The sequence below is a fragment of the Microtus oregoni genome, unplaced genomic scaffold, assembly GCF_018167655.1.
Source record: "Microtus oregoni isolate MIOR12 unplaced genomic scaffold, Mior012 000018F_ref0000195, whole genome shotgun sequence".
Lineage (NCBI taxonomy): Eukaryota > Metazoa > Chordata > Mammalia > Rodentia > Cricetidae > Microtus > Microtus oregoni.
The window spans coordinates 33157673-33183926 of NW_024543077.1; the positions used below are offsets into that span (position 1 = coordinate 33157673).

At 48.3% G+C, this 26254-nt stretch overlaps 1 protein-coding gene across 4 annotated transcripts in view; it reads left to right on the top strand.

The window, feature by feature from the left end:
- Positions 1-26254, top strand: part of Myo1b (myosin IB) — a 151696-nt gene that overhangs the window by 20813 nt on the left and 104629 nt on the right. For all 4 annotated transcript variants that reach the window (XM_041668131.1, XM_041668133.1, XM_041668134.1 and 1 more), the window contains exons 2-3: positions 8908-9051; positions 24120-24235. In XM_041668131.1, coding sequence (XP_041524065.1) covers positions 8917-9051; positions 24120-24235 — 251 coding nt within the window. In that variant the 5' untranslated portion in view covers positions 8908-8916. The remainder of the gene's footprint in view (positions 1-8907; positions 9052-24119; positions 24236-26254) is intronic.

Genomic DNA, 26254 nt, shown 5'->3' on the forward strand with positions numbered 1-26254 from the left:
GAATTCAGTTTCTATGCCATTTGCCCTTCAGGTGTCAGATCCTGAGCAGGTGTGCTGTGTTGCGGGTACTCAAAGCTGTTCTTGTGTATCCGCGGAGGCTTAGCTGATGTCGTCAGGGCTCGGAGGGCCAAGGTGATGAGTGCTTGGGGTAGAAGAATGTGCGGATTTGCTCGCCACGCCACAACCTGTGTGCCAGCCGCCCAGGCAGGTACCGCCCCGATTAGGGTTTCTCTGTGTAGCCCTGGCTGTCCAGGAACTCCCTCTGTAGAGACCAGGCTGGCCTCGAACTCAGACATCCGCCTGCCTCTGGCTCCCGAGTGCTGGGACTAAAGGCGTGCGCCACCACCGCCCGACTAATTAAACCTTGCCAGGCTGCCGTCTTCAGGGAAGGAACGGGGAGGCCCACTAACAGCAGCAGGGGAGGGACGGCAGCAGGGGAGGGATGTTGGGGTGTCACGGTGTCACCGTGCCTGGGTTGCTGTGGCACACTGTAGGCAGAGTGGTTTAAGCCGAGGATATTTATTTATTTTTCATAGCTCCAGAAGCTGCTGTCTGGCAAGCACCCACCTTCTTGGTGTCTCCTCACTCACATTTATATCTTCTATAAAGACATGAATCCCACTATGCTCTTCCCGATGGCCTCTGAAGCTATTGTTTTCCAAAGGCCTCCCCTCCAGGACTGCAGAGTTGGAGGACAAAGCTTCTGATGGGAGAACAGTAGCTTTCAATCCCTACCAGCTGGCTGGCTTGCTTGGAGCATGCTACTTAGGCCTAGTGACTTCTCCTACCAGACTAAATCAGGCTGAGTTTAAGTCAGGAAGCCCAGCTGACTCTCCCGGGGCTCCTAAGTGGAACCAACCCTGGCATCTTAGTGCTTCTCTTGGTCCCACGTGGTCAGCATCAGCCCCACTTTTCCCTCAGAAGGGTGTCCCTTACAAGGCTCCCTATGTGAGCCCTTGTGCTCAGCATCTCCCACACTTGCTACCGTTTGACTGGAAACTGGCATTGTTCCGGCCAGTGTACGGCATGGCCTGGTTAGCGGTGGTACTGTTGGGAGCCTTGGCATGTTATGTCTTGTGTGGGGTTTGGCCCAGAGTCGGGGGTCCTCCAAGGAGACTAAGGAGGGAGACAAGAGTTGTGAGGTCCTGGCTTCTCTGCCAAGAAGTTTTTCTTTTCTGAGTAAAATATATGTAAATGAAATTTATTGATGTGGGGTTTCCCTCTGTGATCACCATTAATAAATAAATGCTTTGGGACCTATAACAAGGCAGAACATAGGCAGGCAGGGAAAGCTAGGCTGAATGCTTGGATGAAGAAGGGAGGAGTCAGAGAGAAGCCATGGAGCTGCCACTGGAGACAGACGTGCTGAAACTTTGCTGGTAGGCCAGGACCTCATGGTGCTGCACAGATTAATGGAGATGGGTTAAATTAAGATGTAAGAGTTAGCCTTTAAGAAGCTAGAGCTATTTTTCCATGAACAACAGCCTCCTGCATTTCAGGAGCTGTCTGTCCTTGGGCAAGGGGCTTGCAGATCAGAGGCATTTTTGTTTCTTGGATCTCTTAGGCACATTAATTAAAACTTAAAAGGTGACTTTGGTTCTCAAATTCAAAAAGTTTCACCTCCACATTCATACTGTGGCACACACCCATACATATACACCAAATATATGTAATATCATAGTTTTCAGTAGCAGGTTGGCCTTCGCTTTTTTAAAATTAATTAATTAATTAACTTATTTATTTATTTATTAAAGATTTCTGTCTCTTCCCCACCACCGCCTCCCATTTCCAGCCCCCTCCCCATCAAGTCCCCCTCCCTCTAATACTGTTTTCACTCCCTAAACAAGTTTGAGCCAGCTGCACCAGATGTTCCTGATCACATGTGGGAGGGAGGTACATACAAGAAATATGTAAGGCTGTATGCCTGCCCCTGAGTGGACCTGGTGGGAAATGCGTAGCCTTAGAGGTTTCCCTTTAATCGCCTTTAACCCCAGCACTCGGGAGGCAGAGGCAGGCGGATCTCTGTGAGTTCGAGGCCAGCCTGGTCTACAAGAGCTAGTTCCAGGACAGGAACCAAAAAAGCTACGGAGAAACCCTGTCTCGAAAATCAAAAAAAAAAAAAAAAAAAAAAAAAAGAAGCTAGAGCTAATGGGCCAAGCAGTGATTTAAATAATACAATTTCTGTGTGATTATTTCGGGTGTAAATTAGCCGGGCGACTGGGAACCAACAAGCACCTCCCTCCAACAATTTATGAGTCTAGCTTTTTGTAAAAATTCTAATAAATTAAGGATTTAGGCCAAAACAAGCTTCTTGATTTGTTTTTTTTTTTCTTTTTGTTCATGTGTATTTTCTATTATTTTTTTTTTATAGTGGGTACACACTTCCCTTAGGCGCTTAAGAGGTCATTTGAGATGTCAACAGTGGACTGTTTGGGTTGGTAAGATTGCTCAGTGGGTGGAAGCCTCTGCCATTAGCTCTGGTGATCTGAGTCCCATTCCTGGGACCCACTTGGTCGAAGGAGAGCGCTGACTCCCACGAGCTGCGCTCTGACCTCTAGACCTGTGCCCTGGCACGCGTACGTGCACACTAAATACACGTAATTAGAAATTTAAAAATAGGGCGTTCCTTTGCCATTCTTGCTGGGCTCTGTCTCTTGGGCGTGGTGTGGGGGAAGCGGGGAGAGATCACCTGGCTGCCGCTGTGCCCCAGCTGGTCGCGCAATGCCAGCATCTCAGCAGGATTCTTCCTGGACATGCTTCTTGAACTGGATAGATGGGTATCTAACCCTTTACCCCCAGATGATATTCGGCGAGGACGGGAATTCTGGTTCTCAGTGCGTCGCTCCTATTAGGTTCTGAACCATGTGGCCGTTTTGGGTTTGTCCTTTGCCTTTCTTTTGCCTTGAAGACTGGCTGAGAGTTATTTTGTTCTTGAAGTTTTGCCTCATTGGCCCAGTTTCCTCACTTAAATGTGTTTTGCATGTCACTCTCAAAAGCCTCAGTGACTTCGTTGGAACCTTGCGCTGCGTTTCCTGTCCTGTTGTCGGTGTTGTGATTCTTTTTAGAGAAATCACCAAAGTGGCTTGAAGCGGTTATCATTCTTCTGCCTCCTAATTGTGACCAGACTTACACACGCGAGAGTGGTTTGCGCTGTGACTCCTGCCTTCACGTTTTCCAACCGTATTTTCAGTAGACTTTAGGGGGGGATACCAAGGAATAAGACATGGCTCTTTGGCGGAAGAACTTGTTTTCTAGAAAAGACGCTGTCAGCAGGCAGGACCACTCTGCGTGGAGGTTATGGCTGGAGCCAGAGTCTGTTAAACAGGTTGCTACTGTTAGCAAGTCCCCTGGAGCTCTTGCCTCTGGGGCACCCTTCTGACGATGCTACAATAGATGTGTTTCAAATGTCCTCTTTGAGTTACAGAGAGGGCTTCCGTGTTTTCCCACTCATAGCGCAGTTTTGGTTTTGCCCTAGTGGTTGTTTCAGATTTAAAATGATGCGGCTTAGTAATCTTGGTGCGCACTGAGCTGTCAGCTCGGATTCATCCACTCTCTTTCAGTGCAGAAAGTGTTCATCGTTGCTGCCTGCGCTCCCCTAAGAACTCAGCCCATCGTGGGGGCGGTAAGATGAGTCATCTTTCTGCTTAGCTTCCATTTCTTGTTAATTATTACTGTTGATTTTTTAATTTGAAATAACTTTGTGTATTCCTGCTTTGATATCAAATGGTGGGATTCAGTGTTCTTCCCTTGGCTGACAGCTGGAGGGGTGGCCGTCTTCATATTTTTAGCGGTCACAGTTACAGTGTGTCTCATTGTCGCAGTTACAGTGTGTCTCATGGTCGCAGTTACAGTGTGTCTCATGGTCACAGTTACAGTGTGTCTCACGGTTCATAGCTTGGAATGTTTGTGGGCAATGGGGTAGAAGACTTTGTTGTACTGTTAGGTTACCATGGCCATGGGATGCTTTAGGATCCCATACTGGGATTAAAGGCGTGTGCCACCACTGCCTGGCTTGGATCAGTTTTTGTTTGTTGTTTGAGATAGGGTGTTGCTGTGTGGTCCAAGTCTAGATTGCCTGGCCTGAGCCTTGTTAGGACAGGAAATACCTGGCTTTGCGTACACCTTCTCCTGCCTATACATAGGAAAATAAGATGCCCCAGACAAAATCATGTGTCTCTCTTCTGTGTGGCTGAAAACATGCCTCCCACTGTTCTCTGAGAACGTCTCTTTTGTGCGTCTGTCTTCCATGGCCTCCCAAGTGAGCACTGGGGAAAGACTTTGCCGGGCTTTCGTACTTCCAGCAGTTCTTGTGAGTTAGAAGTCTCTAGGGCTGGTTGTCAGCAAGGATCAAACAGTGGTATGATCAACAAGAGCTTGGCACTATTGTTCCTTAAAAAATGTAGCTATTTTTGCAAGGTTAACTTGCTTCCATGGACTTGTAACACACACTGAAAATCCTGTCAAGCTTCAGGAACCTGACCTGAGAGTGTGTTGCTTGGCTGTGGCTCCTTCCCTACAGACAGTTGCCACTCTTGGTTGATAGTGGAAGAACCAGAGTCTGGTGGTATCTTCTGGTTCTTACCTCTTGGCAGTGGGAGGGCTTATCCCTTTCTCAGGAACCAAACAGTTGGCTTCGGCTTGACTGCTACAGGCAGCGAACAGAAAATTCTCGCCTCGCTGGCCTTTCGTACAGGCCAGTGTCATGGACACATGGCTCTGGTATTCTGAATTCCCCGAATTCAAATTCTCTAGCGTTACAGCTACGAGATCTGAGTCCCCAGGGCATGCTCGGCTCAGCCTGTGGTTCCAGTAATAGATATCAAATATGATCTCGCTGGCCTAAAATGTGTACTTCCTGTGCCCTCCACCTCACACCGCATGGCCTAGCTCAGCTAGTTTGAGCCTTTGCTCTGGCACCAGTTGCTTGGATCCAATGTCAGATGCTCTCTGATGGCGACGGAAGATCCAACTTCGCGTCCTTCAACCATAACGGGAGCTAAGGGACTCGCATCCCAGAAACCCTGAATGAGGTGCCGGGGACCTTAAGTGCAGTTTGATCTAGAGGTTTGTGATGTCATTAGGATTCCATCACTAATCATTTTCAGTCATTTTCCTGCCTTGCCTCTTCCGTGTGCCATTTCCTTCTGGAAGTGGCCTCTTCGATGAGAGCAGGGGTTGTTGAGCCAATCCAAGTGCCACGTCGTCAGTCCGGCAGAGGTGGACGGAACCGGTGCTGATATTCCAGGCAGCATCGGATTTAATCAGTCACAGCGAATAGGAGGTAGCAGGCTAGTGTTGTGTTGGTTGGTTTAATGTACATATGATATGTACTAATACCTGGAGTGCAGGGCAGAACAATAGATTTGTGTGAGAGTCTTTGGGAACGGAAACTGGATACAACACGCACACACGCACGCATGCACACACACACGCACACAAGCACACGCATGCACACAAACATGCACACACACGTGCACACGCAGGCATGCACACACACGCACACAAGCACACAAGCACACGCATGCACACAAACATGCACACACACGCACACATACACGCACACAAGCACACGCACATACACAAACATGCACACACACACACGCACACAAGCACACGCACGCACACAAACATGCACACACACGCACACACACACACAAGCACACGTACACACACAAACATGCACACACACGCGCACAAACATGCACACACACGCACACAAGCACACACACACGCACACAAGCACACACACACACACCTTTGTTTGATATGCCCACACATCTTTGTGTATAACATAAATAAAAAGTATTCCTGGTGCCTTACGTACAGTCTCATTTTTGCATAAAGCTGTGGAAATTCTTTTGATGGTTTCAGGAAACACTGAGTTAGCAAATGCTTCTGAGATTTGTTTCCATGGTTAGTCATAGCTCTGTCAGAGAGGATTTTTTTTTTTTTTTGGTGGAGCAAATATACCAGATGTTTTTATTAAGATCTCAAAGTGAGCTCAACCTATGCTAGAAGTCATGGTTCTAATTCTACTCGCTTCAGTATGGGGAACAGTTCGTTTCTAAGGAGCCGGGGAAGTTCCCACCATATTCCCTGTGTCTTCTTTCTACCTTTGATGATGGAAGCCACTGTGATGACATGTTTCATGTTCTCCAATTCCCAGACGCTAAAATGACAAACTGTACTCGTAACTGAAGGACTCTTAGGTTAACGTTTCAGCTTGGATCGTTTTATCGGTATATATTATAGTTTGCAAACAGCGCGTTTTCAATTTTTGTCTGTTTTCTGAGTTGACCTGTACCTGCCTGGATGATGAAGTTGGGCCAGGACGTCGGAGCCGGCTGACAGGATTTCCTTGAGCTGTGTGGGCAGTTGTAAGGGTGTGGCAGGTCTGGTCACCAGGGCAGGTTGGCCGCCTGATTACTGTCCCCTGCAGCCAGCTGCAGCAGTGTCTTTCCAGCTGCTTCTGTAAATAGCTTCCATCCAGCAGTCCCCCTGGGGCAGAGTTCCCGGTCAGCCACCTTGTTTTACTTGCTGGTTTGAGGTGGTTATTTTTGAAACCCTTCTCAAGTTGACTTCTCCCTTAGTCCCCAATCTCTCTTCTCTCCTCAGCCAAATTAGATGTAACGCGTTTACAGACCTGGAGTGCGCTTTTTTTTTTTTTTTTTTTTTTGCACTGCACGAGTCTAAGAACTTGAGATTTGATTTAAACGTTAATTTATTTTGACAGAGTCGGGGCTTACAGTCTCCCGTGGACTGTCTCCTGGCTGCTACTCCAGCCCTAGAAATGGCAGGTACCTCCCATCTGCTCCAGCTCTGTTCTGAAATGCAACGTGACCCACCCCAGTGCAGGAACCATTCCTTGTTCTCTGCAGGTTCTGTCTAGGTGGTGCTGGGGACTCGTTATTCCAGGGGTGGTTGACATGAGACTAAAGCATGTTAGTAAAACAATTAGTTTCTTTTCTCTTGAGTGTTGAGTACTCACTCAATTCATATGTACTAGAGAAAGCTGTGATTCTTTCTTAGTTCCTTTTTCGGCTTTCTAGGAATTTCCTCCCTCCCTCCCTGCCTCCTTCCTATCTTCCCTCCCTTCCTCCTTCCTGTCTTCCTTCCCTCCCTCCCTCCTTCCTGTTTTCCTTCCCTCCCTCCCTTCTTCCTGTCCCCTCCCTCCCTTCTTCCTGTCCCCTCCCTCCGTCCCTCCCTCCCTTCCCTTCCTCCTTCCTTCCTTTCTTCCCCCCTTCCTTACTCTCCCCCTCCATCTCTCCCTCCCTCCCTTCCCATCTGTCTGTCCTTTCTGTGTCTCAGCATCATTTAAACTTGATTTCTGTGCTGGAAACACTTAGGACTGTCAGAGTGAGTTTATCTGAGGGGAAGGGTTGTACAATAGACACTCCACACCCTTTCCCTTGCAAAGACCTTCGCAGGGACTTTAGTCCTCTTGGCAGCACAGCTCTCCTCTGTGGATGGCACCCTACATCCTGGGTGTAGACTATGCTGCCGTTACAGGGTGCCTCTGTTTCCTCGGGGTAGCAATCCCTTCTAAGGTGAAGGAGAAGTGGTATTTGGGTCTAGTCAGTCATTGTGGGTCAACTTGGTTTGGCTGTTAGGATGGCTAGTCAGGATGAAAACTGAGAATATGGAGATTATCTTGGTTGGTTACATTGGCTAGGCAACCTCTGTTTACTTGTGGGCTGTACTCTTTGTGAAAAGGGTTCCCATGCTGGGATGAAACCTCTTCCCATAGCTATGGTGTCAGAGTAGCAATGGCATTCTTGTTTGCTTTTGAGACAGCCTCCCTGTATAGCTCTGGCTGTCCTGGAACTAGCTCTGTAGACCAGGCTGACGTCGAACTCACAGAGATCCCCCTACCTCTGCCTCTTGGGATCAAGGGCATGCACCACTCTGTGGGGCACGCTACAGGATTCTTTAACACCACATACAAAACACTTGCCAGAAATCACAGGAGATTGAGCTTCGATTTTTCTTCTCATTAAAAAAAAAACTTTTGTGTATGCGTGAGTGGCCTAATGAGAAAGTGCCATGGCGTGGAGATCAGGTAACAACCTTTTTGTCCTTAGATCCTGGGACTCGAACTTAGTGTCAGGCTTGTGGCAAATTCCTTTACCCAGCTGGCTTGCTGGCTCAATTTCCTCACGCAAATTTTTAAGATTAATATGTTTGGGGTGGGTACATACATGCCGTGGTATATGTGCACGGAAGGCAGAAGAGAAATTACAGATGTTGGTTCTCTCTTTCCACCGTGTAAGTTCCAGGCATTGGACTCAGGTCTGCAGGCTTGGTGACAAGTGCCCTTACCTGCTCAACCGTCGCCCTGGCTCCAGTTAGCTCCTATTATTAGCACGGAGTTAACGATGCTCTCTGTGGAGCTGTTGCGAGGACTAAGTCCATCACTGCATGCAGAGTTCTTTGGCATGGTGAGCAGGGTTACCGGCTTCATTTCCAACACAGTGTCTTAGGCTAATACATTGCCAGTTAGTCTTGGGAAGCCGAGGTATGACATCATCTTAGAGGAAGCAGGTTCAGGTATGGCCTAGGCTGCCTTTGCTCCGGAAGGGCTGGGGCGGGGTGGCTTGGAGTTTCGGAAAGGGGTTCTGCTGGAGTTGTGCCCATTTTGGTTGGTGATAGAGATGCCATCAGGGCCACAGTGACGGTGGCTCCCTGTTGGCACTCTCTGTGGATGGCCTCTGCCTGGGAGGATGGACTCGGAAGAAGGTTCGTTTGGCGGCAGGGAGGCATCATGGCAACGCCAGCTAGGTGGATCGTGGGGAGGGAGACGATGGCATTTTATGTGGCAGGTGGGGGGGGGGGGTCATTTCTCCAGCCACACAGAACCCAGCCGAAAGAGTTTTGCGCATGGATTTGACACCTTCCCCTCTCTTCCAGCTGGAGACCATGGCCAAAATGGAGGTGAAGTCCTCACTCCTGGACAACATGATCGGCGTGGGAGACATGGTTCTTCTAGAACCGCTCAATGAGGAGACCTTCATCGGCAACCTCAAGAAGCGCTTCGACCACAACGAGATATATGTGAGTACCTGCAGGCCCCCGTGGCTTTTAGGTCCCGGGCTTTGTGGCAGAGCTGGCTCTTACACCTCCCACCCTCCTTTCTCTTGTTCCTAAGCAGTCAGGTTTTCCTTTTCCGTCGTCCTCAGAGAATTCTGAGTGTTTGCTAGCTTGGCGTAGGCGTCCCACTGACAAGTCAAGTGTTTCCCAATGGTGTTTAACAGTCGGCTGTGTGCCAGGTACTGCACGTGAGTGCCACGTGTCAGTCCCCGCCTCAGAGGACATCAGTTCAGACAGTGTTGAGGCCCCGTTGGTGTCTTGAATGCCTCTGGAAGAGTCTAGAACTCTGATCACTTAGATGCTCTTCACCAAGACCCGGCAGTGAGCTCCCAGAGAAGACGCAGCCTTCCTGATCCTTGCCCGTAGAGACTGCAGGAGGGCACTGATCAGCACGTGTTCCCTGGAGACTGGAATTAGCATGGCCGCTCTAAGTATAATGGCAGGGACGGAATTGCAGCCATGTGAGCAGGGACGGAACTGCAACCATGTGAGCACATCCACCGCTAGACAAGCGCAAGTTTTAAAGATCCCTTAAAAGGCACTTTGTAGCGGTTACTGGGCTACGTTCTCTAGATGGATTAAAACACGAGTTAAAAGATAGATCTATCTTCCGCCCTTGCATGCGTGGACATAAAGGTGTGGTGTGAATTCAACCAATGAAGTGGGGTATTGATTTTCTATTGGTTTTCTATGCCAGGGGCCGAGAGGCAAATAGTAGATTGGGCAAAGGTAGGATTGATAGATGTTTTTGCCTTGCTTCTGAGCTCTTTCCTTTAAGAAATGGGCTTCCGTGCATCCCAGTGAGCTGTATTATTGGGCTGTGCACCATTTTCTGTATCAGTGTGGGGGAGGAAATAGAGATAAATAAAAGGAGAGACGTAAAGGGGATAGCGAGAAAAAGCCTCGACTTTCGTCGAACAAACTAAAATTTGTATTGAGTCATGGGCTTCACCGTTTCTTCATACGGCCTTGTTTCCATGTGGTCGAAACTCCGAGTCCGTCTGGCCTTTGTCATAGAGAGAGCATCCCGTGGATGACAGACAGGAGTCTGTTTCTCGTAATTCTAGAAAGTCCATGAGGAAAGGGCCGGCAGATTCAGAGTCGAGCTTCCCTTCTGGTTGATAGCTGCTTCTGTGTCCTCCCGGGGGGAAGTGAGAGGCTCCATAGGGCCACGGAGTTTACTGCATTCTTGTGGACCTGTCCACCCCCCAGAGGCTCCACCTCCGAACCTCCTCAAGCCCTAAAACTGCAGCTCTGAGTGTGGCCCCAGGGCAAGTCTGAGCGATTAAGTTCTGCACGAAATGAGTCTTCGCACGGACGATGAACTTCTTGTGTTCCTTGATTGACAGTGTAGGAAGTTGGGGGAAGTTTTATAGTAATGGGAGCCTTCTGAGTCCTGCCTTTAGGATACCACTTTGATAACGGGGATGTAGAATCCAAGGATTAGTTCCGGTTCAGAGTTTATTTACAATGGTGATCCCAATGGAAAGGAGAAGGCGTTGAGTGGGCTGCAGGGCAGGGGAACGGCATTCTTTAGCTTGGCCTCCCCTCTTCTCCCCTCCCCTCCCCTCCCCTCCCCTCTGGGTACAGTACCCGCTTTCAGGTGGGAAAGCTTGGCCGTTCCGCAGCTTTAAAGTGTGGTCTGATCGCAAGTGAACGATGGCCTTTAAGCCTCGGTCTCCGAGATGAAGATAGGAGGAATCAATTATATCCTAACTAATGTTGCTGGTCATTTTTCTTTTTGGCACCGAGCAGCACAATTCACTTTCCGATGAACTGAAGACAGGAGAGCCGGGCTTTATGTGCGTTTGAATACCTGGTTTGTTGTGGCCACTGAAAACCAAAACAATGCCCCTCTTAACCAAATGCCAAACGTTAACATCCATGAGTCTTTAGTAGACAAAATATCTGGGTCTCAGCATAATTTTATTTCCTAAACTATTACTGGAATGCCCTTTCTGGTTATAAGACAGAAGTAGAAAATTGACTTTTGCTTGTAGATATTGACATTAGTTGATGTTTTCCACGGTGCTTGATGGCTATGCTACCTTCCACTGCAGCGTTAAACACGTCATAGCTGACAAAGCAGTTTCTGTTCTCAGTGGGAAGGAAGCAGGTTCTAGAGTAACACATGTAGCACGGTCCTGCTGTTTCAATGGGCCTGGATTGATGAGAAAGGCTTGCTAACTGAATGCCGTTGGTGGAGCCCTGTGGGCACAGGGGAGAAATACTGTTAGCTCTCTATGTTGTCCTGCTTAAGGTAAACATACATTGCTTTTGTAATAAAACAAAAAATACAAGAACTGCATGGTAGGTGCGGTCATGATTGCTGGCCTCGAATGGCCAACCCTAGGAGACCTATCTCTGGCTCTTATTTTGACAATATTCTTGCTTTCCTTTCCGACGTGGGTTCCTACAAAATGGTTTGACCTGCACGAAGCATCGCGTTGTTTTGTGTTACGTGTTGATTTTTCACTTGTTCTTTCTCAGAATAGATGTTGTATCCTCCTTTAGCTTTGCTCTGTTCCTCGGGCAACCATTTGGGGTGCTCCATCCTGTATGTGTGTTAACACTGGGTTGACAAGGTGGCTGGGACCAGAAAGCCGGCCTAGACTTATAAAGTCTCAGTGTGGCCGCAGTGTGAGCATCGTGTGGTATAGTCCTAGGTTAGGGGGCCTCTTGTTTTCCACCCTGCGGTTCCTCTCCCTTCCAGCCCTGCACCCCCATAGAAAAGGTCAGAGGGGTGTCTACCCGGACAGAGCTGTCTGAGAGGTGACTTGGCTCTGGCCGTGAGCTGCTCTAGAGTGATCGCAAACCCTAGCATTCTCTGGGTCATCAGTTAGTGGACTCCAGGGTGTGAGAGCACCGTCAGCAACTCCGCAAGCGTGGACGAGAGACGGATGCTCAGAAAGCCCTAAAGTCACCGAGCGGCTGTGTTGACAGTGCTGCCTTATAAGAGCTGTGCCCCGTGGGAGGCATTTGCCATGCGTGTTAGTTGCATGGGCACCCAGCAGTGTGCTTCCCGGACCGTGAACTTCTGATGGCAGATAAGGGTGAATAGGGTTTTTTTTTTTTTGGAGCATCTGAGGCAGAATTAAGTCTAGTTATGCAGGGCTTTTCCCCAGCCTCGCTTCCGGAGTAGCTCAGGTTTCGTCTGTCAGCTGTGGGTTGATTTTGATGTAGCACACTCCTTGCAGTGCTCCAGTAGTATCCTCTGAAGAGTGTTAACGCTCTTGTTTAAGTACCAACATGCTCGTTCATGTCTGTGACCCCCCAGTAGCAACAGTGTTGGGGACGGGTCCAGCTGTGCTTCCCAGCGAGGGCTTTGGACTTGTGTGGTGGAGACAGGGGAGGAACAGGTAAGAGGAGATGAGGGAAGAATTGGATTGGCGGAGGTTCGAAGCATGCAGGGTCAGGGGCTGCTTGCTGTTATTCTCTCTTGGCAGAGTGCAGTTCAAGCTGGGACCAGCTGCAGGCCTTGCCTGTTAGTCTCCCAGGCTCAGTGTGGGGTCAGTGGCTGGGAAACGCTAGATGTGACATTCCCAAGCTCTGCTGTTCCTTCTGCCCTTTGTCAGCCCTTCCGGCCTCCCCACCCCCACCCCTGGCAAGCTTGCATGCAGCAGGGGCAGGTTTCACGTGGGCTTTATTGTGATGGAGGGAGAGGCAGACCTGAGGTCAGATGGTTCTGTTTTTAGGGTGGCTGGTCAGGACTGTGGTCCTGTCCAGGAAGAGGAAACCGGCAATTTAAGTAAGAACCAGGAGGGCAGATTGGGAAGGTAGAGAGCCAAGGTGTCTGTCTACTGACAGAAGTGTTTTGAGCATCCAACACTAAATTTAGTTTGTTTTCTGTCTGAATTGTCAGGTCTGCATAAACAGGTCTGAATTAGTCCAGTTTCAAGATCTCGTGTTAAACTAATTGCGCTTGTAGAAGTGAGAGCTTTGAAAATCTAGTACAAATTGTCTTCGCTTTTTGGGATGCGATCCCATGCTTTTGTACTGGATGCTTGGTTAGTTTACAGAAATACTGCAAAAAATTATACTGGCTTACGTTTGTATATCTTGAGATTTCCCAAGCACTTTTCATTTAGACACAGGACGGTTCATGTTGTGTGGCGCTAACATACTTGTGTGTGCCATAAATGATTTCTCTCCTTTTGTTACAAAAAAAAATGAGTTTCTCACCCTCATAGTGTATGTGCATCAGGAGTACTTCCTGTGTATGTGTGTGTATCAGGAGTGTTCACTGTTTGTGTGCATCATGGTGCTCTATGTGTGTGCATCAGGAGTGCTCCCTGTGTGTGCATCAGGAGTGCTCCCTGTGTGTGCATCAGGAGTGCTCCCTGTGTGTGCATCAGGAGTGCTCCCTGTGTGTGCATCAGGAGTACTCCCTGTGTGTATCAGGAGTGCACTATGTGTATGCATCAGACATGCGTATTGTGTGTGTGCATCATCAAGAGTGCTCCCTGTGTGTGCATCAGGAGTGCTTCCTGTGTGTGCATCATCAAGAGTGCTCCCTGTGTGTGCATCAGGAGTGCTCCCTGTGTGTGTCAGGAGTGCTCCCTGTGTGTGCATCAGGAGTGCTCCCTGTGTGTGCATCAGGAGTGCTCTTTGTGCATCAGGAGTGCTTATTGTGTGCATAAGGACTGCTCCCTGTGTGTGTGCGTCAGGAATGCTCTCTGTGTGTGCATCAGGAGTGCTGCGCCCTTGTGTGTGAGTGGCTTAGCTCAGGGTATTTCCAGGCTGGACTGAATGAAAATCTGATATTTGGACCTTTGATTTGTTAGCAGAGCTCAGAGCGAGCACCAAAGTCCAGCTTCATGTTGTTCTTATTACCTAACTGTCCTTTTGGTTTTTGTAATTTCAACATACCTTTTTTTAAAAGCCTGTAATTTTTTTTATAAAAGTCATATGCTTTTGAAAAACATTTCAAGCAGCATCGAGCCATGTAACATGAAAATGTAGTTAGTTATCTTGTGCCAGGTTTCCAGAAGCATTGGTTCAGAGTCTTGTAAACTGTTCATGTAAGGAAGGATACTGTTTCTCTCCTAGAGCTGGAAACATGCATTCTTTTTCCTCAGAGATCCCAGCCCTGATGAGGTTCGAGGGGGGCGGGATTAATCTTCAGTGCCCCTTCTCCTTCTGCCTAGACTAAACGGGGAAGGGAGGAGGAGGACCCCGAGCTGTTCTCAGGAGATGCTTGCACTGCTGTGTGTGGGAGTGGCTGGCTCCTAGAAAAGGCGGAGAGCAGATTGTGTGTGCAGTTGGGAGCTCAGAGTGGAGACCGGTCAGAAGGTTGGATAAAGCTGTGGCTGTCGGTGATAAGGCACAGGGGGTTGTTGTGTCTGATTTGCGAGGACAACCTGTCTCTTGCACATTTTATGAGGACAGCCGGCTTTGATAATAATGTGTTGGTTCTTAACCTGTGCAAACTTTCATAAAACCTGCGTACCTGGCAAATCTCTCCCACGCTGCTGCGGTGTGTGTGTGTGTGTGTGTGTGTGTGTGTTATCTGCCAGTCTCAGGCAGTTATTTCAAGAGCAGGTATTCTTGAAATTTCTGTGTGATATTTATAAGCATTTAGCTCAAGTGTTGTGGTCACAGCCACACCTGGAGTTAGATTTGAGGCTATGAGACCATCAGAAGAAAAGGCCTCTGTTAGAAGCGGTTTGCTGGACACCCCGGAGCAAAGACCTAACCCGAGGCCTGGCCCTGCTACTTTTGTCTGTGAGACCCAGGGAAAGTCCGTAAACTCCTCGAAAACTTTAAGTCCTTTATGTTTTAGCTCAGACTTAGCATCTGTTCCATGGTCCCACGGTGGGTATGAGAAGGAGCTGGGGTTTATAGCTAGGAAATCTAATGCCAGAGTGTTCGTGTGCTAATGACCTTCGGTTGATTTTCCACGAACATCAAATGACCTCACTACTAGGAAAGCCTGTTTAGTGTGAAAAGTAGTTTCATGTGATACTGAAATTTGTAAACGTTTTGGAATTCGGAGACCTCAAAGTGACCTAGGTGAAACATGGAAGTCACAATCTGTGTTTTAGCCTTGTGTTGAGCGAGCACTCAGTGTACAACGACGTGAACTTATTGGACACAGGGCGGGTTCTCAGCCATAGGTTATCATGACATTGTCCTCATAAGCCAAAGCAAAGAGAATCAACCAAGTTGATAACCAAGTGGCTCCCCCCTCCGCGCCCCCGCAACCAAAAGCCAAAACCCAGAGCCGAGCCTAGAAGATCTTCAGGAAAGAACGTTCATCATATGAAGTGGAAAGCAAGTGATTGACAGCTCCTCATGGTCCTTATGAGCACCAAGTAGAGGAAGCCGCTTGGCTCTGGGCTCACAGGGCCCGTTCAGTTACACACCAATCTCCTCCTTCGTCTACAGGGTGGATGGATGTTAATGGTGATTCTAATCTTTAAAGAGAAGTTATTTTGTCTTTTGAACTTGACCCTAGAGTAGGTGGAAGGTAACACAGCGTGGCATCTTGGGAAAGATCTGGGCTTCGAGCAGACAGAACGAACTTTGGAATCGTAGTGACTCCCAGGAGCCAATATTAGGAATCAAGTCCTTTCATTGGTGAAGTGGATACTTTGGTGCTTATCTTCCTGAGTTCCTACTCTGGAGACTGCCATGAACTAGGAGTGGAGTATATTGTAGGTGGAGTGGCTGTGTCCAGAATTTGTTTTTTTTTTTGTTTGTTTGTTTGTTTTGATTCCATTTTCTTTTGCTGTAACTGAATACTGTTGGTTTTTTCTTTTTTGATTAAGATGTTTTTGGCAAATGATTCTGGTGGCTGATGGTTCAGACAGCATGGTATTGTTGTCCTAGTGAGGGTTCCTGACTCTGTGACAAGGTGGAGAAAAGTGTGATGGCAAATTCAGAACTGATCCCTTGGTGGGACAGGGAGGAGGGGGAGCAGGACTGTAGGGCCTGGAGCTGATCCCTTGGTGGGACAGGGAGGAGCAGGGAGGGATTACAGGGCCTGGAGCTGATCCCATGGTGGAACAGGGAGGAGCAGGGAGGGATTACAGGGCCTGGTGATGCTTTTTATAGCAACCCTCTCCAGGAAGTTACATCCTATGAGAGCTACATTAATCTCTTCAGAGGGTGGTGCCCCACCTCTTAATGGTGCCCCCCCGACTTGACTCTCACATCTGGGGTGAAGCTTCTAGCATGCAGATTTGGGGGACACACTCTTTCCCACTCTGTCTTTCCTACCTCGCTCTCGTTTTTGCCTTCATTGCACAGATTTCATTTTTGCTCTATTTCCGTTTCCAGGTAACCATCTCACGCTATTTTCAGGACTTGTGGCAAGCAGGGAGCCGAACAACTCAGGGTCACCCTGTACCCTAGTGAAGGGTTTTACTGGATCTGTAGAACAATATATATATATTTGGACAGTTCCTCCCTCCTTTCCCAGTTTGTCTCAGCGATGACATGGCAGCATTGCCTTGTCCTGCTAAATTAAAGGCAGCCTGGGGTGGTATTTTTAGCTGGTATTTAAGCTTGGCAGGGAATTCATATATAGTTCTTTAATTTACGGTCTGAAATTGACTGACGGGTCAGGGCTGAAAGATTATAGTTGGTGGGGTAGGAATGTCTTAGGCTAGACCAGCAGGCCTAGATGTCATCTGCACCCACAGTTTGCTGGCCTCTTGGTGTATTTGTGGATGTCTGGTCTGAGGCCAGTGATTTAAGGCACCGGATAAAATAATCAACGGAGATGAGTTCTTTTTTCAGATTGAAAAATACTGGAAAAATAAAAACAACAAGCAAGATGTGGTGTGGTGATGTCATGAGGATTGTGTGTGTTATGCCCAGATCACCGAGTGTCGTCGTCGCCCCCCCCCAAAAAAAAAAACAACTAAGAGACCGAGTCCTGTATGTAAAAGCAGCAAAGAGCCTTTATTCTTACTCAAGTTTGGACTAGAACTCGGACTCTCTGGATTCTCCCAGTGTCCAGCGTATTCATATTGGCACAATCGGAGAGCCCCAGCTAAGTTCTGGTTGGGTTTTTATAATAGCGGAGGCTAGGGTGAGGGATTTCTAAGATTCAGGACCTCTGATTGGCTGACATTTGTCTAGTGGTATCCTGGTGAAAAGTGATGGGTGTGTGCTGACAGGGGATCCTATCTACAATGTTTGGGACGTTAGGAATTACCTTTGGATGGTCTGTTCCTGGGTGGTGCCTGGATGGTCTCAGTTTGTGGTCTTTCTTGGAACCAGGTATTGCCTTAGGGTAAACTGCTGAGACTCAGGCCTCTATTGACCTTGTCATGGCTGGGTCCTAGAGTGTGGGTCCTGAGGAAGTGGGTTTTGTGGTGGCGATGTCAAGAGGGATTGTGAGCGCCCTGCAGAAGTAGACTTCGTGGGCCATGGCCATGCCATGAGGGATGTGAGCACCCTGGGGAAGCAGGCTTCGTGGCCATGGAGATGCCGTCTGGAATCGTGAGCACCCTGGTGAAGCAGGCTTCGTGGAAGCATTTGAAACTGACTGACAGATGTGGTAGATAAAGAAGCTATCACGGCGGCGAACTGGGCACATAACCGGTCTCTCGCGTCCTAATTTTCTTCTGGCTTTGTGACAGGTGTTTATGGGACTGTGGGCGTACTGGATGTGTGCAGGCCTTGATGTACGTGTACCACTTCGGCTACATCATTTCAGCCTGCGAATCCAAGTTCTATACTTGTAAAAATAGGGTATAATTAGTGTTGTGTTTGTTTGTGTGTGTGATACCTAATACATATAAGCAACACACACACACACACACACAACCATGTTTCCAAGAGTGGTGCTGTTAATACATACACTAGATTGTGTTTTTGTACCAGAGAGGTATTGACATCTGTTCTTGACCTCACATTTAGAATTTTGACTTAACACCACTTTGCACACTTTGAAATGGTGTAAGAAGCAACCAGAACATTTGCTAGACCTCAGTGTGTCTTCTAATAAAACCCCAGAGACAAAGGATCTCTTCAGGAGAATTGGGGAAGTCACACAGATGTCCATTTAATAGCAGGGTGACGCATGATAGTTTGTGTCTTGTGATCAAATTCCCAGAATCCAAGACCTAAGAGGAGAGTGGCGGCTTCCTCCTATGACCCGAGTTGCTCTTGTTCTGAGGATTCCAAGGACGTGCTCTGTGGCGTCATCTTAGCGTTCGCTTCCTTACGACTATCTCATGGGCTGTATGGTAACATGGCCAGTTGCGGTATATAAAGACCATTTTGTGAACGTCTTCATGATTTTGGCATTATAGGGCTGGGTGAATTTGGCTGAGGTCTAGGGGTTGGAGTCCTGGCTTGGCTGTTATACAGTGGCCAGCAGATCCCTAGTAGAGCCCTGTGGAATTTATACCACCATAATGGGTACTGTTTGTGGAATGTTTGCTGTGGGCTTAGTGCTTTGATACGTAATCTCACTTGGCACTCACATCTTCAAGGGGGAATTAGTAATGGTCTTCCTGTATATACACATGAGGAAACCAGGACAGGGAAAATGTAAAAATGTGCCTCGCTTTACACAAAACTGAAGACTTACCAGAAAACTTGGAGCTGCAGTTTACAGAACATTCCAAATGGATTTCAAATATAAGCAGCGGGAGATGTTGGAGGGGCTGAGCTGAGAGCATAGATGCTGCGGGTGTGGGTTCAAATGTGAGCACGTTCATCATCCAACCCCTTTACCACACAGCAGCTCTGACTTCAGAGATGCTCCTGCACTGCCTGCCTTGAAACTCAGGACTCTACAGTCTAGTTCCCTTCCCTCCTCCCTTCCCTCTTCCATCCTCCCTTCCCTCTCCATCCCCGCTTCCCCATCTCTTTTCCCTTCCCTCCCCATTCTTCCTTCCCTCTCCCATCCTCCCTTCCCATCCCTCCTCCCTTCCCTTGCCATCCTCCCTTCCCTCTCCATCCTCCCTTCCCTCTCCATCCTCCCTTTCCCACCCCTCCTCCTTGTGTTTTGCTGTGTAGCCCAGGCTAACCTTGAACTCCAGTTCTTTATATAGTCCAGGCTTGCCTCACACTTGTGGTTTTCAATCTGCCTTAGGCCTTCCAAGGCTGGTATGTATGCTTGTGCCACAAGAGCAGTTAGCTCTGAACTACCGTTTTTCTGTCGAGAAGACTCAGTTTGTCTATGCAGTTCTGTGATGGGCTGAAGCCTCTTTAGAGTAAAAAACACCCCAGATAGTCAATAAGTTTTGTCTGTTAATTGACAGTTTCCTGACGGGTATCTCTGATGTTGAGATGATTATTATGATTAATCTTTTCTGTTGAGATAAAAATGTTTTTCTTGTAACCCGAAGACTGCCTTTCTTTCTAATCTGAAGTGGCTTCAGAAGCTGTCAGGGACAATGTAGGAACCCTCTGAGCCATGCTTCTTTCACCTCTGAAGCAGGAGTGGTTCAAAGCCAGGACTCAGGCAAAAGCAGTCCATTACAGAACAGTATAAACAAACTGATTTAATTGACTGTTGATAATGAGCAACACATTTATTAAGGGCCAATTTTATTTGAACATTATATTAAATATAAAATCCCCTCATTGTCTGTATCGAGATGAGTCTTCTATCTAGAAGACAACATTTGAAAGCTAACTGCTCTTGTGGTATAAGCCTAAATCCCAGCCTTAGAGGGTCTAAGGCAGATTGAAAACCATGAGTTTAAGGCAAGCCTGGACTACATAAAGAACTGGAGTTCAAGGCTAGCCTGGGCTATACAGCAGAAGGAAGGGAGGATGGAGAGGGAAGGGAGGATGGAAGAGGGAAGGGAGGATGGAGAGGGAAGGGAGGAGGGACGGGAAGGGAGAAGTGGTGGGGAAGGGAGGAGGGACGGGAAGGGAGGAGGGACGGGGAGGGAGGAGGGAAGGGAACTAGACTGTAGAGTCCTGAGTTTCAAGGCAGCTAGCACAGGAGCATCTCTGAAGTCAGAGCTGCTGTGTGGTAAAGGGGTTGGATGATGAACGTGCTCACATTTGAACCCACACCTGCAGCATCTATGCCCTCAGCTCAGCCTCTCCAACATCTCCCGCTGCTTATATCTGAAATCCATTTGGAATGTTCTGTAAGCTGCAGCTCCAAGTTTTCTGGTAAGTCTTCAGTTTTGTGTAAAGCGAGGCACATTTTTTAGCTTTTTCCAGTTTCCTCATGTGGATATACAGGGGGACGATTACTGATTCTCCCTTGAAGATGTGAGGATCAAATGAAATTATATATCCAAGCACCAAGCCCACAACAGGCGCATGGGCGTTCTGTAAACAGCGTGTATTATGGTATTATCAATGCTACGTGGCCCTGCTGGAATCTTCTGACCTCTGTGTAACAGCCGAGTCAGGACCCCAGCCCCGAGACCTCCACTAAATCCATCCCTGCCTGTAGTGCCAGAGTTCCTGCGAGATCTCTTTAAAAGCTTGTGGGTGGCTGGTGCCTCCCCAGGTCACTGAGATGGTCTCTGAGGAGTGAGCTTTGCCAGGGCTCTTCTGGGAACAGCACACGTGGCCTGTCGCAAACTCTGGGTACAGAGGCTCTTCTCCCGGACTCTGAACCACCCGAGTCTGCAGAGGGAAGGCTGACAGGGACTGTCCTCCCGGAAAACTTCAGTTTTCCTGCAGGCACAAGGGGAACCCTCAGATTGTGTTTGCTATTTGCAAGGCATGTGGTGGAAGTGCCAGAAGCATTGAAAACACGCAGCTGGGGCTGGTTTTGACTCAGGAATGTTTGCACATTCAGTGACATTTAATGTCTGCCCTGGAGAAGTGGAAGCGAAGCCTGGTGATTGACAGGGGTCCAGCCTTCCCTCTGCCCCTCCCTCCCTCTCTGTCACTTTTCCTCTCCTCTTGTCCTTCACGACCTAGATGCTGAAGGCTGGTCGCACAGGGCTGTGACAGACAGGAGAGGAGCTTTTCATTGCCTCGTTGATAGGAGGTTGGCACCAATGGCGGATGGCGCTGCGGTTGGGAGGATGCCGACAATGAGCAGGGAGATGGAGGAAGCAGCTACTGGACAGTGAGCTTCTTTTGAGAGTTCGATGTTATAAGAAAAGGGCAGTGATAGCATTGAAGTTCAGATGTTCACTGGTGTAGATATGAGCTGCCCCATCGCTCCCCTGCCCCCTGAAGAGCTAAGCTTTATCCTGCATGAGTTTGGAAAGCCCAAACCCAGAGCTGAATGTCAGTCCCCCCTCTTCCCCCAGCCAATCAGCTGCTTCCAGGACTACTTTCTGTGTTTCCGAGGAAGGGGCTTGTGACTGAATATTTAATTATCCCTGCTGCTACCACGGGGATTTTGAAGCCTTGGCTTGTAGAACCTTGGAGGAAGGAGCCCGGCAGCATCAGGACAGCTGTCCTGGTTGAAGGCAAACCTTAGGGGTTCAAGGCTTAGGATGCAGACATGAAGTGGAGTGGGTGTAACCAGCCTGGCGGGGATGAGGTTTTTCTAGAGGGACGCAGGTGAGCTTTTGTTGGACCGTGAAAACAATTGTCCCCAAGAAATTGGAATTTCTTCAGGAGTCCCATGCTGGGAGGAGAAGGCTGAAGCTCGGTTTCAGAAGGAGGGAAGAACTTGTTTCCTGGAAGGAGACTTCACAGTGTCCTAAGAACTTGTCAGACAGCTCTGCAGGGGAGCTGGAAGCCCAAATAGTGGTGTGGGCTGGGCTGCTCCCTCACCTGGACCGTCTTCTATTAAATAATAAATGAAGACCCCCACAGAGGGACACTGGGTGTGTGTGTGAGAGTGTGTGTGCACGCATCCATGAGCGTGCATGCATCCGCGCGTGTGCGTGTATGGGTGCGTGTGCATGCGTGTGCACCAGTGAGTGGGTTTCCCACACTCTCTTCTCCCCCCCACCCCAAGTCCCTTTCCTCCTTTTCACTATTGCTTACTGTTTAATTGGCCTCGCGGGGGTACAGGTCAGATCCCACTAAGTCTGTTAACGCGGGGAGCGCAGCAGCTCTAATGATAGCTTCGGTGAGTGCGTCTTGTCCTGCTTGGCCCCTTTTCTGGTTTATTCAGGGATACGGGAATGTCGATTATTGGTGTGCCATGGCAAACTGGTTTCAGAAATGGCTAAAGTGACAGTCTTCTTGGGTGACAGCTCTCTGGAGTAGAAATTTAGTCTGACTTCAGCTTTGTGTCCCTTCTGCTGGCCTCACCTTGGGGTGACTCCTGTAACTTCAAGTATCTGGTGGCCTCAGTGGGGTTAATGGTGTGCACTGGCTCACTCACATCCTATTTAATACTCAATATAGGGCAGAACACATTGTCCCTCCGCCCCACCCATACTTCTCTGTGGATGGTTCAAGCTCGTTATATCAAGAGCACAGGTATAGGCACGTACCAGTCCCGCGTGGTTTTCCAATCTCTCTACCTGGGTCGCATTTGCTAGTGTCTCATTGGTCCAAGTCCAGATTCAGAGACGTGGAAAATAAACGAACACACACACACACACACACACACACACACACACACATACACACACACCCGCCTTTGAAACACTCCGCTCATCCCATGGCAGGTGTGTGTACAGGTGAAAGACCGTTTTCTGGCCGTATTTGCAAGCAGCGCCCACAGTAGGGCAGGAAACCGAGGGGAGTGGGTATCCTTTAAGACTTTGTTCCCTGGCAACGCATGGCCTACAGGCTTACTAAAACAGTGGCCGCTGTATACAGTGACTTTGGTGTCGCACGTCAACCCGAGGATAACGGGCAGTAGCGTCCACTTTAGCCCTCACTGGAGCTATGGCAGGTCCTGTTCTTCCCGACGGTGACCCAGCTCGGCGCAGAAGCACAGCTTCTTCACCGTGCAGAAAAAGTTACGAATAAAAAGTAACGTGTGTGTGTGTCATTAGCGGGGGATTTTGATGGCGGAACCCAGGCAGCAGAATTTGTTCTCTCTGCAAGAATGCCACCGCGGCAGATGGTTATCACCGCTTAGCCATCGTGAAGAGCCAGCCCAGGGGTTGGTTTCTCTGCTAACAAAATCTGTACGCTTAAATTTTATTTTTATTTTGCCAAAGGATAAAGGCACAAGCACTTCCCGTTGCGAGGAGGGCTCATCATTTACTCAGCAAATACTAAAGCCGAGGCCAGAGGCCACGCTCTCACATCTGACGTAACTACGTGTTAGACAGGCAGGTTTTCGTTTTAAACCCCTCATTCGCCCGATCAGGAGAGCTCTTTCTCTTCCGTCTTCATGATGTCGAAACTAAGGAAAACCAGAGCTGCCAAGACGAGTTTACCTGCAAGCAGCCTTTGTCACCCATGGTGTTGTGCTAGGCCTGGCACAAAAGGGACCGAGCCAGTCTTCCCGGGGCTGCCAGCAACGGAAGGGTGAAGCCCAAAGGAAGAAGTTCTAGTTGGCAGCTAGGGGTTAGTTAATGTCTGTTGAAATACAACGTGGACCCCTTAGGACGTCCATTTAAATTGGCCATTCGGTGTCAATTCCGTATTAAATGCATGTTGTATCAGAAAGCACTTGTAAATGCTACTACCCAAGTGTATGGTAGCATGGAATTCTGTGACATATATATTTCCAAGGGCTAGCTAGCTGTGGACCTGATACTGAATTGCCTGTGGTCTATACTGCTCTAGATGGCAGGCTATAAAGAGGCCGTGCCCAAGGGAAGCCCTTACCCTCGGTGTGGGCGGGGCTGGGGAATTGGATGGCTGATGCTCCTGCTCACTTAGAAGGCTAAAGGTGAGCAAGGAGACACTAGCAGTAACTGCTTGCTTACAGTGAGCATCAGTGACGGGAACTTGGCCAGCGTGATGGGACTTTGGAGAACTCCTGTACAGAGTCAGTAAGTTATGTCAAGATTTATCTGAAAACTTATTTCCAGTCTACAAACTTGTGCTCTCCATGTATGAGCAAAACGAACATGCACTATTGGCTGCCTTTCTTCAGAGAGACACAGTGCTCTTGAAGTGTGTAAAATCCTGGTGAGGGATGCAAGCGCATCACGCTGAAGTTTGAGGTGTTTGGATGTGTCCCGTTTGCTGTTAGCCTATTACTGTCTTCTTCTTCTGTTTTACAGACATACATTGGAAGTGTGGTTATATCCGTGAACCCCTACCGGTCCTTGCCCATTTATTCGCCTGAGAAAGTGGAGGATTACAGAAACAGAAACTTCTACGAGCTGAGCCCTCACATGTGAGTACGGCCGGCAAAGGCAGCCCTTCCCCTCTAGTGCGTGATTGACACATGCGTGCAGCTGTCTCCTGGAATCAGAGGAAAGTGGTTTTGTTTTTAGTTGTGGTTTTTAGCTCACGGGAAAGAATGTAGAAATTTATAGTTAGTGCCTCAAAAAATAAGGCAGAATACTTAAGTGTAAAATATTTCTGCAGCGAAGACTGGGAGCAGCAGCTGCTGCTTAGTTTTGTGCACAAAACAGAGGTACACATTGTAAGACGCCCACAGCTTGGTGTAGCGGCGCATGCCTTTAACCCCAGTTAGTACTCAGGAGACAGAGGCAGGCAGATCTCTGTGAGTTTGAGGCCAGCCTGGGCTACAGATATAGTTCCAGGGCAGCCTGGGCTACAGCACTGCCACTGTCTGGCTTCCAAGGACATTGCTCTCCAGATGTGTGGAGCGGGCTGCCTTATTTTTCTTACTAAGTCTTTTTTTGTTTGTTTGATGGATCAACAACAGACTTGGATTACTAGATTTTTTTTTTAATTGCTCATGTAAAAATGTCTGAAAAAGCAAAAATAAATAAATTATAAGGCGAAATCGTAAGCAAAACTAAAACCTTCTTATCTCTCCGGTTACGTTCTACTCGCCTATACCAGAAAGGAGTCTGTGCGCTTTTTACCTTCTCAAGTCCGCTGCCGAGTTAAAAGGAAAAGAGAGAGAGATCCTGTTTGGGCCAAGTTGTGTAATGAGTCAAGAGCCCCAGGCTTCTCTGGTTTTTGCCTGAGCAGAAGCATTTCCTGTCCCTCCTTGTGGGTTTGTGAGTGCTTTACCAGAGTTCTTACTGTTTTCAGTTGCAGTAAGTAACTCGTGGTGACCTGCAGAGGGCCATTGGTAGGTACAACAGAGTACTCTTAGGTGGTAAACCGTTGCGTGTGACGCTGCACTAGGACCCATGTCTGCAAAGATGCCCGGAGAACCGTCAAGGGCTGTGATTGTTGCTGTCATCACCGTTAGCTTTTAGCAGTCTCATCCTCTCATTTTAAACAAAGGCTTCATTGAAAACAACCCCAGTTTGCCGTGAGATGCGCATCCATGAAGATGCTTGTTCCGTGTTCACTGTCGGTAAGCAGAAATACCGATGTGAAAACATTTAGAAAACATCTCGGCCGAGGAAAAGATTGATCTGTCATTGGGATGCTGCGGCGGTGGCTGTATGGCTTTTGATTTTTTTTTTAAAAAGATTTATTTATTATGTATACAACATTCTGCCTCCATGTATGCCCGCACGCCAGAAGAGGGCGCCACATCTCATTACCGATGGTTGTGAGCCACCATGTGGTTGCTGGGAATTGAACTCCGGACCTTTGGAAGAGCAGCCAGTGCTCTTAACCGCTGAGCCATCTCTCCAGCCCCTGTATGGCTTTTAAAATGGTTAAGCTGGACTTCTGTGGTTCAGATGCTCATTGGTGTCTACATCCAGACATGGTTTGGGTGACTGAGCAATTGATGTTGTCCAAAGACAGTTTTGATTGCCACACGCACAGGTGGGAGGGCTCTGCTGGTCACTGGAGGACAGACACTGGCCACTGTCTGTCCTACAGCGGTGGCACACAACAGTCCCAGGTCCCTAGAACTGGCCGCGCACAGACAGTAGCACCAGGACAAGAAGCTCGGCACTGAAGCGGGAGAACCATAGCCAAAGCCTTAGTTGTACTTCGTTTGTGGTTAAGTATCAGCTGCCCTTTCTGATTGGATGAAAAATGAGCTCTCATAATTAAGGATATATGTGGATATGTGTACATATTTATATCTAGTGAAATAATCTGTGTTTGTCTGTCTATCTCATTATCTACGTATATTTTGATTTTTTTCAGCGATTCAGCTCACAGGGACGTGTGGGGTTCTTTGGAACTAAATATTTAATTATATGAAAATAGTTACTAAAAATTGGGCAGTCGCCAGGCGGTGGTGGCGGCGCACATCTTCAATCCCAGCACATGGGAGGCAGCGGTTGGCGGATCTCTGTGAGTTCAAGGC